Source organism: Marmota flaviventris, chromosome 14 (genome assembly GCF_047511675.1).
Source record: "Marmota flaviventris isolate mMarFla1 chromosome 14, mMarFla1.hap1, whole genome shotgun sequence".
Taxonomy (NCBI): Eukaryota; Metazoa; Chordata; class Mammalia; order Rodentia; family Sciuridae; genus Marmota; species Marmota flaviventris.
The window spans coordinates 77390063-77402928 of NC_092511.1; the positions used below are offsets into that span (position 1 = coordinate 77390063).

The 12866-nt window shown below is 50.6% G+C and overlaps 1 protein-coding gene across 6 annotated transcripts in view; it reads left to right on the top strand.

Annotated features, from left to right (window-relative positions):
- Positions 1-8917, top strand: part of Immt (inner membrane mitochondrial protein) — a 41144-nt gene extending 32227 nt beyond the window's left edge. For 3 of the 6 annotated variants that reach the window (XM_027948839.2, XM_027948843.2, XM_027948842.2), the window contains exons 11-15: positions 1594-1608; positions 3250-3473; positions 5909-6040; positions 6804-6933; positions 7994-8917. In XM_027948839.2, coding sequence (XP_027804640.2) covers positions 1594-1608; positions 3250-3473; positions 5909-6040; positions 6804-6933; positions 7994-8607 — 1115 coding nt within the window. In that variant the 3' untranslated portion in view covers positions 8608-8917. The remainder of the gene's footprint in view (positions 1-1593; positions 1609-3249; positions 3474-5908; positions 6041-6803; positions 6934-7993) is intronic. The other 3 variants (XM_027948841.2, XM_071601798.1, XM_027948844.2) reach the window with 1 other exon arrangement.
- Positions 8918-12866: the final 3949 nt, after the last annotated feature.

The window sequence follows — 12866 nt, forward strand, 5'->3', positions numbered from 1 at the left end:
AACTGGACAGTGCCACACATGTGGAGCCAGCACTGTTGAGCAGTGTTCTGTGCCTGGCCCTGTGTTCTGAGCACTCCTCCTGTATTGGCTCATTATGGCTCACAGCAGCCCTGTGAGCTGTGTTGTTATGACCTCCATTTTACAGAGGAGAAAATGGAGACTCTAGGAGGCCAAGTAATCTGGCCCAGGTTAGAGGTGGAGGCAGGATTTTTTTTGCTGCCTGCTGGCCACACTGTCCTTTGCTGGAGTGATTCGTATTGGCAGTGTGGGGCATCCTTTTGGCCTTGAGAAGAGGAGTGATGTGCTTACCACTAGGGAGATGAGGGTAGGAGGCCTGGTGAAAGATGCTGCCATGATCTATGGGCAGAGTGGCACAGGCATCTCCTCTGTGACCCAGGCCCTGAGTGGAGTGGGTAGGAACGACAGGGAGCAGCTTGGGCTGCATTGTGGCTCCCAGCATCTGGGGAAGGCGAGGCATGCACGCCCTGGCCCAGCGCTTCAGCTCGGCATGTGCTGCAGGGGATTCAGGCCTGTGCAGGAACTGCGGATCTGCCTCAGCACCCTCTCCAGTGCAGACGTTGAGGACAGGGTCCTTTGCTGACATGGAGTTTGTAAGTACATGAAAAACAAAGCCGAGTATATGTAAGAAATTTAAAAAAAAAAAAAGTTGAGTCTCTTCTAGATAGGCTCATACCAGAGCACCTGCCCCAGGAGCTCCAGGCTCAGAGCTCACGTTATGGGGGTAGGGAGAGGAAGCCACTGAGGGGGCAGCTGGGTGTTGCCGGGTGGACTGTCAGCATTCAGGGGACCTCCCCTTCATGGCAGTGGACCACAGAACATGTAGCCATGTGTATGTGCCACTTCAAGACTGGCCTCGCCCTCACCTTGTGGAGCCTCTCCAGTCTTTCCTGCAGTGTTGGGCAGATCCTTGTTCCTTTTGTTGACCTACAGAGGAGGCAGTTGACTTTAGGACTGCAGGGTCTTTAGGAAGCACCTGCTGAGAGGCTTTCTGAGCTCTGCTGCTCTCCTCTGGCCTGGGGCTCACCCTCTGGCGGAGCAGCATTCAAACTTCACAAGGTTACAAGGTTCTTTTTTCTCCTTACCCTCAAATTGGACAGCCATAGTTTTTTTTTTTTTTTTTTGCACAGGTTAAATGTGCAAGTGTTCAAGAACTTCTAAAGAGAGAAAACAATTCTTGAGTATTTGGAATGTCAGGCCTGGTTCTGAGAACAAGCAGGACTATTGGCTTACTCTGAACTAATGCAAATGAGAGGGATGGAGGAAAGCTGGGATTTCTGTGATAACTTGATCAGTTTGGTCAAAGAGAAATGAGTCCCCTTAAAACCAAGATTAATTTTAGTATCAGTGGTTCTCTTGTTTCTAAAATATTACAGTTTACCTTGATATGTGTTGTTTTAAAGTCCCTTTAAATTTTATGAAATAAACTATTATTTTGCATCCCAATGTTAAAATACCTTTTCCTTGTGTAAATTTCTTGTTCTTTCTTGTCCCTTTTGGATGTTCTTGTTCAATGATCAGTAAGCAAAGTATGTACATTTCTTTTTTTTAAATGGTTCTTCTTTTTCTTTGTAGGTATTTCTGACCTAGGTGAGTAATAATGTGTATTTTATGTTTATTTAAACTTTTATTTATTATACCATTTTATGTGGTGCTGAGGATTAAACCCAGTGCCTTGCTCGTGCTAGGCAAGCGCTCTACCGCTGAGCCACAACCCCAGCCCCAATGTTTAAAGGAATTTATTTTGAGTCTTAAAAACTCACGTCTTTTGATTGTAACTATTATTCTAAGCCATCTAATTAATATCAAGTAGAATTGTTACATGTGATAAGTCTGAATTGGGTAATTTTGGCAACCATTTTTTCTCAGGAACAAACGTGTTCCAAATGATTGGGAGCTGTAGATGTGAGGGCGTGTGTGTGTTTTCTTATGTTTAGCTGTTGTTTTGGAGAATTCCAAACGCTTGAAAGCAGGGAGACAGGCACCGTGAACTCCCCAGACCCATGACTCGCCCTTGGCAGTCGTCAGCCCCGGGCCAGCCTGGTCTCCTGTGCCACATCTCCCCCAGCTCACGTCCTTGCACTTGTAAGTGCTCCTAGTATGTTTCTGAAAGCACAGTCACTGTGACACTGTCTTGCTGACACTTGATCCCATCCTGTCATCAGACCTCTCCCCACTGGCCCAGTGGCCTCATGTGGTGCATGTTTACAGTTTATTCATGTCTCTGTCCAGAGGAGGGCCACCCACTGGATTCACTCAGTAGGTCCCTTAGGCTCTGTTGCTTCTCAGCTTACCTATTACTGGGTCATTTGTCATAGAGACTCCCCTACATTTTGTATTTCATTGTTGGAGTCATAGTTCTTGACCTGTGGCATATTTTGGCATCATCGTGGAGTGTGAAATTGAAAAAGAAAAACAAACAAACAAAAAAAACTATAAAAATCCCAGTACTATATGGATTTAAGTCCAAATGAGAATGTTTAGGTGTGAATATTTTTAAAAACTCCACAAGTGCTTCTGTGAACAGCTCTGGTTGCAGATTATTGTCTTAGATAAATTGTGTTGAGGACAAGGAACTAACTGTTGTTAGGCAAGAGTGAGAGAATTTCAGTTTGATTTGGGTTTTGTAGAACACAGTCTTTATTTGGATGGCTGTTGGGACCAGTACTAGTTATGCGTGAAAGAAGGTGTAGAAGTGTTAGTATGTATGAGCTTTATTTCTTGGTACTGGGGATGGAACCCAGGAGCACTCTGTCACTTAGCTGTCCCTGCTTAGCATCCCCCTCCATGTCTTTTTATTTTTTATCTTGAGACAGGGTCTTGCTAAGCTGCCAGGCTGGTCTCAAACTTGCCGTCCTCCTGTCTCAGTTTCCCAAGTCATGGGGTTTGCAGGGATTTGCCATCACACCTGGCAAACTTTAGGTTTAGAAGCAAAATGATAGTAAATTGGAAAGCTGACTTAAGTTGGTTCAGGTTTGAAGAGCTACTCTGGGTTCTGGAAAAGAGCTGGTCAGGCACACCTAAGGCTCACCTGAGTTCTTTTTGCAATTGACAGACACCAGTTGTTGGATGCTGGCTGTCAGTTTCTGATCAGGAGACTTTAAATCTCTTCACACTAGCTACATTTTATCTTTCCTTACAGCTGTAAAATCATAGTCAAATGAAGCAAATGCCCTTGCAGTGATGTATAGTGTTGGTGGAATCATCACCTTGATGTGGTTATCTGTTTAGCTGACAAGCTGTCTACCGATGACCTGAACTCTCTGATTGCGCATGCACACCGTCGCATTGACCAGCTGAACAGAGAGCTAGCAGAGCAGAAGGCCACAGAGAAGCAGCATATCGCGTTGGCCTTGGAGAAACAGAAGCTGGAAGAAAAGCGGGCGTTTGATTCTGCAGTAGCAAAGGCATTAGAGCATCACCGAAGCGAAGTGCAGGCTGAGCAGGACCGAAAGGTAGAGTCTGAGACTCACTGCTTGACAAGTAATAATTAGGGCGTCCAGCCAGACCCTGCTCTGCAGGTAGCTCCGCCCACGTCTAGATGGGCAGGTCCAGACAGGAGCTGCACCTGTCCGTCTTCACAGTGGCGCTTCAGCCCTTGTTCTCCTGGTCAGTACTTCCGGGAAGGACTGACCTAGTGGAGTTCCTATAGGTTGAACAGATACGGAAGTGTGAGTGCTGATAAGCTGCTTGGATCCAGGATGACCTGGTTCATCTCTCGCAGCAGTCTGTCCCTAAAGCATTACCAGAAGAATTGGTTGAATTCTGAATATTTTTTTTAGGCCTTTATTTTATTTATTTTTATGCGGAGCTGAGAAGTGAACCCAGTGCGTCACACGTGCTAGTCAAGCGCTCTGTATCCACGCCCAGCCAGCCCTGCGTGTGTTTCTGCCGTATTGTTAGCGAGGGGTGGTAGTTACCAATGAAGGCAGCAGCTCCTGAGCTATCCTTCTGGTTGATAAGCACGGTAGCTCATCCTCCCTTTGAAGCCTGCTCTTCTCAAGCTGTAGAGCCTGCCCTTCCTGGCCTTTCTCCCCCTCACTGGCCCAGTTGGCCTCCTGTGCGCGGCCTCTACCTACTGCTGGCACATTGTGGAGCCTGTCTCCACTTGCTGCCTCCAGCGCTTGCTCTCCTCCTGTGGCGGGAGGCTAAATGCCATATATATCAGACAACCCGCTCCCAGCCAGCAGCCTGCTCCATAGTCAGAGCACCTGCTTCCCAGCTCCTTGGCTTGCTTCTCTCTAAATGAGTCACCACCTACCCTGTTTGAGCCAGAGCCCTGCATGGTTATTCTCCCACTGCCCCACGTCCAGTCCATGCCAGGTCTTCATCCAGAGTAGACCCCAGACCGGTCCACTTGGCTTCCATCACCTCCCCCTTTGTCCAGGTGACCATCGGTTTTCGTACCTGTTTCACATCTACTTACACAGGCAGCTAGCCCTTAGGAAACACCAGTCGGCACCACACTGCTGAACACCCCTCCATTAATGTCAAATCCAGATTCTTCTTGTGGTTCTAGGATCAGAACTAGCCCCTGTGCGTGGTAGGCAAGCACCCTCCCTCTGAGCCTCACCTCCAACTCCAAGTCCAGGAGTTCAGAGTCCTGGCCAGCCGTTCTGTGAGGGCTCTGGGTCACCCCCTCTGGCCACAAGGCATCCTGCCCTGCACCTCTCTGCTGAGCTCTCTGCCGGCATATTCCTTTCCCTCAATCTTCCTGCTCTTCACCTGCCGCATCTTTCAGCCTTAGCTCTGAACTTGGATGTGGTCTCCACAGCGAGGCCCTCCTGGCCTTCAGTGGACAGCACAGTTCTGGGTTTCTGCCCTTCCACCCTGTGTGTGTCCCTGCTGAGTAGGAGGAGGTGGGAGCTGCTGATGACCACTCCTGCCCAGAGCCACACCTGGAGAGGGCTGCCTGGGTGGGGTGTTCCTGGGCTAGGGGGGGCGTGGGTGAGAAGTGTGCCTGCCTAAACACCAGTGCCTCGGTGTCCACCACTGCTGGTACTGCAGACGCTGGAGTGGGCTCTTGGGTTTCATATCCTGTGCCTCAGAAAAGAGCCCTGAATTCAAGGTCCTCAGTGCTCAGTGGCTTGTAATGTGACTCATGGCTAATTGTTAGGCAAGACCTGCTTGGCTTCTCATATTTTTGGTTTGATGTGGCCCATGTTAAGTCTAAATTCATTTGAAAATAAGCTGTTGGAGAGCACTGCTTAGATCCAGGATGATCTAGTTCATCTTTCTCAGCAGTCTGTCCCTAAAGCAGTACCAGAAGAATCTTTTGAATTCTGAATTTTTTTATACCTTTATTTTGTTTATTTATTTTTATGTGGTGCTGAGAATTTAACCCAGTGCCTTTGATTAGAAGAAATTGTTTGGCGGGGCTGGCAGTGTGGCTCAGTGGTACAGTGCTTGCTTAGCTAGCATGAAGCCCTGTGTTCCATTCCCAGCACACACCCCTCAACAAAAAGAAGAAGAAATTACTTGGAAGATACTAGTTATCTCATTATTCACCACTGATAAAGTGGAGGCCTGAAGTGTCCCCTGAGTCCAGAGTTCTGCAGTCCCTTGCTTGTCAGGGTGTCGTGATTCGGGAAACAGCTTTTTGTTTGTGTGTATGTGTTTTCTGTTTTCATGGGGGCAGCCTGGTATGTGAGGGAAGCACAAGTCTCCAGGCCACATGGACCCCACCTAGACTCTTGATATCAACCAGCTGTGAGGCCTTGCTCGAGCTGTTGGCAGGTTCAGCCTGGAGTCCTGGAGCCAGGGAATGAGAGTGTGTGCGTGGGCCTGGTAGGGGGTCAGCACACAGCCGCTGTCACCATGGTCACCCGGTCTTCTGCTTCTCCTTCTGTGGAAAACTGAGAACTAATCATTGTCGCGTTTGTCCTCACAGGTGGAGGAAGTCAGAGATGCTATGGAGAATGAGATGAGGACCCAACTCCGCCGCCAGGCGGCCGCGCACACTGACCACTTACGAGATGTCCTCAGGGTGCAAGAACAAGAGCTCAAGTTTGAGTTTGAGCAGGTGAGGCCCCTTGGTGAAGCTCAGCTGCCCCACGGCCTCTTCCTCCTGTGTGGTGCCGGGATGGACCCAGGCCTGTTCCATGCTGCGCGGGTGCTCTGCCACTGAGCCGCACCACCCTTCTCTCCCCTCTAGGGTTCCGATGGTGTCACCTGGCCTTGTGGGGCCTGTGTGTATCTGCAGAACTATCACTCTAATCACGGGGTCTGTGTGTGGGGTGGTCGAAGGGTTCTGGGGTGCGCCTCGTCGTGCGAGGCTGCCCTTCCTGCCTCCTCTCCATGGACTTCAAGTGTGTGCTTGTGCTCAAACTGATGACCAAGAGCTTCCCAGAGAGACGAGACATGGAGGCCACAGCAGAGTGTCCGATGCCTCTAATCCCAGCTCGCTCCTCCCCACCTGGCATCTGCAGGAGCGTGAGCAGGTCCATCTTCTAAGGAGTGAGGCTTTCTAAGTAAGGAAAGCTAGGAAATTGGAATTTGTGACAAGATATTTTAAGTTCCATTTGGGTTTTTTCTTCAGAGAAACATGAAGGGCTAATCTCTTCAGTAGAGGGTTAGAAGACGATCTCAGTGTTACCTGCAACACAGTGGCTGACTTTTGCAGTTGGCAGTTAGTTTCTAGCTTGAATAGTAAGTCCCATGAGAAAACCAGAGAGGACGATGCGCCACGTCTGAGCCTGCTCCTGGGGTGCGGGCCACCGTGGTGGGACGGAAGGCCCCTTCTGGGGCAGTGGGGCTCTTCTCCAACCACTTGTGCTTCATTTCAGGACCTGTCTGAGAAACTCTCGGAACAAGAGTTAGAGTTCCGTCGCCTCAGTCAAGAGCAAGTTGACAACTTCACCCTGGATATCAATACGGCCTATGCTAGACTGAGAGGAATCGAGCAGGCTGTGCAGAGTGAGCAAGTCCCTGCCTCCTCGCCGCTTCATCTCAGTGCGGCTCCCTGGGGGTCTCGCGTCACGGGCAGCATGCTGGCTCTAAAGTCGCTCTCCTGCATTTCACTTATTTCCTGGGACATTGGCCCCAGATTTGAGAAGCGTTTAACAGGTGTCTAAGAGGAAATCAGATAAGAGGGTGCTAAAGACCAACTCTGAATGATCTGTACTACAGACATGAGATAGTTTTCAGGCCGGTCACCCCATAGTCTTGCTTGTGTGTCTGGTACTTGGTGGTGAAGGCCAGGGAGGACCTGCTCTCCTCCCTGGGCACTGGAGGGTTTTCTGGAGGTGATGTGCTAAGTAACCCCTCTTAAGTGGATAGGAGTTATGCTGAGGCCTCATGTCACATTCCAAGGGACACATGCTGATGATGAGAGTCCTGTGAAATACATTTTTTTGGGATATAATAGAATCTCATTTTGCCATATTAAAAAACAAAAAAGCACAGTTTTCAAAATCCAATCCTGTCTTGTGAGTTCATTGGGAAGTCTTCCTCCCTGTTCTGCCCCCAGTATTGGGGGTTGAACCTGGGGTGCTCCACCCCCTGACCTCCACCCCTAGCCTGTTTTATTTTTTATTTGGAGGCATGATTTCCCTAAAAGCCCAGGTTGCCTTGAACTTGGGATCCTCCTGCCTCAGTCTCCCAAATGGCTGGGATGACAGGCCGGAAGTATTCCATGTTTTTTGCAGCACAATTTCTGGTGACCTTAAAATGAATCTTATCTTAATAGTACCATGTTGCTTTTCAAGTACTAAACACAGAATATCTGACTTAGCCCACGAGTGAGTAACGCGTGTGCAGTTTGACCATGCTCTTTCCTGGGGCCTGGGGGAGAGGGGAAGAGTCAGGGCTTTGCTACACACAGTCCCCTGGTCTCTCCATGACTCCAGCAGCCATCCTTGTGGAATTGTGCTGAGCCAGCTGCCTTTCCTGAGAGGCCCTGGGGCCTCTGCTGCCCTCAGGGATGGGCCTGCTGTTGAGTGCATCAAGAAAAGACTTTGCCTCTCTTCCTTTGCAGGCCACGCAGTTGCTGAAGAAGAAGCCAGAAAGGCCCACCAGCTCTGGCTTTCCGTGGAGGCACTGAAGTACAGCATGAAGACCTCGTCCGCAGACACGCCCACCGTCCCGCTGGGCGCTGCGGTGGAGGCCATAAGAGCCAACTGCTCTGACAGTGAATTTGCCCAAGCCTTAACTGCGGCCATCCCTCCAGAGTCCCTGACCAGAGGGGTCTACAGTGAAGAGACCCTGAGGGCCCGTTTCTACGCTGTTCAGAAACAAGCCCGCAGGGTAGCCATGATTGACGAAACCAGAAACAGCTTATACCAGTACTTCCTGTCCTACCTGCAGTCGCTGCTCCTGTTCCCACCTCAGCAGCTGAAGCCGCCAGCAGAGCTCTACCCCGAGGACATGAGCACCTTTAAACTACTCTCATACGCCTCCTACTGCATCGAGCACGGTGACCTGGAGCTGGCGGCCAAGTTTGTCAACCAGCTGAAGGGGGAGTCCCGACGAGTGGCCCAGGACTGGCTGAAGGAGGCCCGGATGACGCTAGAGACGAAGCAGATAGTAGAGATCCTGACAGCGTATGCCAGTGCCGTGGGCATAGGGACCACTCAGGTACAGCCAGAGTGAGGCCTGGGGAGTGGGCAGCGTCGCCGCTCACGTCGGAGACAGCAGCGCTACAAGAAGGGTTTGCAGCAAGGGTCCCAGAATTGTCTAGAAACCAGGTTCCGATCCTGTGTGTGTCCACACCTGTTGCATCTACCCTCGGTCCACCTGCTATCATGTCACTGAACTCCAGGGTGCCCTCTTTGCAACTTGTGTAACGTGTCCTGCTTCTCAGGTGTTACTGATGAGGCTCGTGAGCCAGTCCAATGATGTTTGTGATCCCCACTATTGATTCTGCCCTTGGAGCAAACTGAATAAAACGACACAGTGGAAACCAAGCCTCTGGTCACTTTTTAAAAGTGCCACTGCTAGTTATTGTGTGCAGAGAACACTCCTCAACAGCAGCCAGACCTGGGAACCCTGGTCCCAGTGTCCAGGCTGTGGGCTAGGGTCACCAGAAGACGAAGTCTTGCTTTTCTTGGCTTTGAAGTTTTAGTAAAGCAATTGCTGCTGGTCCAACTTGAAGGAGGGATGTATGTGCCAGGTGCCTGTGTGTTTATAATTGGGGACCCATCTTTGTTGTGATGCTGCTTGCCACCCGCAGGAGGAGGAAGTCATTCCACATGGGACACTGTGCCCCCACTGCTGTGCAGCCTCACAGAACAGCCCTCCAACCCCTGCTTCTGTCCTACGCTATTGCCCAGGCTGTGCTATTGTCCGGGGTAGGGGTAGTGAGCCTGGAGTCTTAGCAAAGGGATTGAATAATTTTAGGTTTTACTTGGATCACCCTAGGACCCAGAGGACTTTGTTTCCCCTTGTTAAAGATGGGGGTGATGGCCATGTTGGATAACCAAGCCTATTTTCCTACCGCTGGGCTTTCACTCCCTGAAGACTAACACTACTACATAAAAATATTGCCAGTTTTTTTCCCTAAATTGCCATTTTTTATTGGGGTTTATATGTTCATAAACTTACCAAGGAGGCATTTTTATCTGCTTAACAATCTGCAAATTATGGTGAGGTGCTTCTTATATTTCTGCTGGTGTTCACCAGCCCTTGAACTTAAGTAGATCCAGCTCTATGAGTAGCATTGACCTCGTCTTTGATTTTGGGATAAATAGGCCTAGACTGATGTTAACATTCCTTATGTTCCATCCAAAATATTCCTTATATTCTTAATTCAAAACACATCCAGTCTTGGACTGGGACACCTGGCTTTGTGGCAGGCCCTTTGCGGGTGAAGGCCTTCCAAGCTGTTTTCTGGACCCTATGGAGTGGCACAGAACTGTAAGTGCATCCATTTGCAAAGTTCAGCTTACCTGTCACATCAAAAGTTCTTGAAATTTCTACTTTACTTGGGGAAATATGGGTTGTAAGGAATTTTCTTGGAGCCCCGAAGAATGGCCTTCAGGTGTATTTATCTGAGCTGACCAGAAGCAGGCAGCACTGAGGAGTGAGGCTGGATCTCCACATAAAACCACTGACTTCAGTCTCAGCTCCCCACCACCCCAGCTGAGGTAGGAGGTAGGTGTGGCTGAGAAGAGGAGGCTGCTTGGCCTGGGCAGGGCTGGGCATACAGGTTGGCTGCACTACCGCAGTCTGAACTGCTGGTGTCACTGCTAGCTGAAGGCCACTCAGAGGAAACTCCCACTCTGCCCATGTGCCTCAGCCCCAATCTGATCTGCTGCTGCCCTGGGCCTGACTGGTGCAGGATGGTGTGAATACTTCTCAATGCAAACTTCCCAACTTAACACTGAAAGTCACTCAGGCCTCTGAACCAGTGATTTAGAGGAATGTGTAACTTTAGGCTTTTTAAAAACTACTTCTGTATTCCTTGACTTACACCCTCTGCTTTCTCTAAATGGTTCTGGAGAGAATAGTCTCCAAGCCCCAAAGGATGTACAACAAGAACATTGAGTTAACACAAAGGAAAACCACAGGCCACTTATCTTCCCAGGTCCAGGGGTCACCCTTCACCTGACCACAGGTCTGTGCTTCCTTCTGCTTGATGGATCTAGACATGGAGAAAAGGGGGTCCCCTGCCAGTGTGTGAGGGGTGCTGGCTCCTCTAGCTTTCTGGGTGGGGGGGGGGAAATTTCTTGGGGTTGTACTGGGGAATGAGCCCAGGGATTCCACTGGGCTATATCCACGTCCCTTACTGAGAACAGGGTCTTGCTGAATTGCTGGGGATGACTTTCCGGTCTCCTGAGTCACTGGGATTATAGGCACGTGCCACCCTGCCCAGTGTGTTGGTTTTGGAAGAGTGGCAAGATTCCATTGGTACCAGTGGTGAAGTTTGAAATTTACTGCTCTTGGACATTCATCTGTAAAAATCCTGAATTTTGCTGAGCTCTGGAAAGCATTCCTGGGCTTGACCCCTAGCAGTACTTCCTCAGTAGTGTCCACAGCTGGGCAGGTCCAGCTGGACAGCACTTTGTGATGGACTCCACCGTGAACCAGCAGGCTGTAGGTGCTTGCTGCACAGACCTTGGGTACTATTCCTTTGACTATTCCATGTCCTAGCATGTGGCTGGACACCAGCCAATATACCTTTCCCTTGCACAAAGTCTGAGATGGCCCTGCCCACCTAGGCTCCTAGATCCCACTGATCACGACCACAAGTTGTTGAGATTTCAACCTTGTGGCCCTACACAAGTAGATCCCTGTGTGCTCATCTCTGCTGCAGTGGAACATCACAGGCACCTCCCAACTGCCCATGAGGGACTTGGAGGCCACCAGCCTCTCTCCCTTAGGTCCCACTCAGCACCACGCCTTCCTCCTCCACTGAGGGTCTGGTCATCCCCACCAAAGCCGAGTTCAGGTCCTGTAGGACAACTGTCCTGTGCAGAACATGGGCACACAGCCTGGGCCCTACACTCACTTTTCCTGGCCTCATACATGGTAGTGTCTGTACAGTGGCTGCGATCAGTGAATCTTCTGCCAAGGGTGACGTTCAGCACTTACTAGGACTCCAGGGCTGACTGGAGTTGGCTTTTACTACCATTGGGATCTCCTGCCTGCACACTGAGAGATGTGGTAAGATAGCAGTCCTCAAAATGTCCTGCTGAGCCAGGCACCCGCAAGTTCCTAGCTCGCACCCACTGATGGTGTCCTTCTGAGGTAGCGCCAAGGCCCACTCCCTCCTCAGACCCCACCCCTCCCTCCCATCCAGGGAAGCCTTGCCCCCCTTGGCTCTCTTCCTCTGGATTCACTTGCTGCTCCTGCAGAAGCTGCTTCTCTGTGCCTGTCCCAGCTTTAGGAAAGGCTGAAGGCTTCCTGGGTTTTGCCATGGCTGCTTATGTGCCCCTCAGCTCTGTGGTCACCCACCAAGAGCAGCGTAGTTTATCTCCTTTAAATACTGAGATTTTTCTGAACTCAAGTCTGGTTCTAGCTGGATCTGAATCACAGCTTAAAATTCTCCTCCATATGTCTAAACTTGTAAACACAAAACTCTCCTTAGGTAAGGGTCAGCTGAGGAATGTTTGTGGTCCTGTTCCGCTGGAGTGGGTCTTTGAAGAGGAGGGGTCTGGGGCTTCGGTTGGGGTTTAGCAGTGGAGTGCTTGTCCCCGTGTGAGGGCCTGGGCTCGACCCTCATCACCACATAAAATAAAGGTACTTTGTCCATCAACAACTAAAAAATCATAAAAAAAAAAAGGGGGGGGGGGTCCTGTAGCACTAAGACGCCCTTATTTTAAAACAAGTGCCTTTCAGGAGAGCAGCGTGAAGCTGGGCTGCAGAGCAGATGGAGAGCCACCAGAAAGGCAGGCCACACAGCCAAGGACCCTGGCACACTGCCAGCTGGCCACCCACAGGTGCCAAGGAGCCAGATGAGGGCTAGTCCTGCTGGCAGGCTTCCAGGCCACCAGCCTCTCCCTTAGGTCCCACTCAGCACCACGCCTTCTGCCCGTCCCCAGTCCACTTCTAAGTGATTACCACACTGGAATGCCCACCCTGTGTGCTCCATTAAGACGCTTCCAGGGGAAACGGGAACCAGGTTCTCAGGATGTGTGGGTCCTGGCCTAGGGAAGATGGCAGGGTGGCTGTGTCATAGGACAGACACTGCACAGGTCCAGGGCAGCGCATGGGGCACACACCCAGAGCAGCTTGTGAGGGAGGAAGTCCTGGTGGGGCAGTTGCTCCTGAGCAGCCCAACAAGCAGCACCAACCCCTTCAAGAGGGCACCACCTGCCCTGACGGGCCTGCGCTCAAACTGTAAGTGCAGCACACAGGCCAGTGAACAGGAGAGCCGAGACACCGTCCTCTGTGGTGCTGGGGACAGCCCT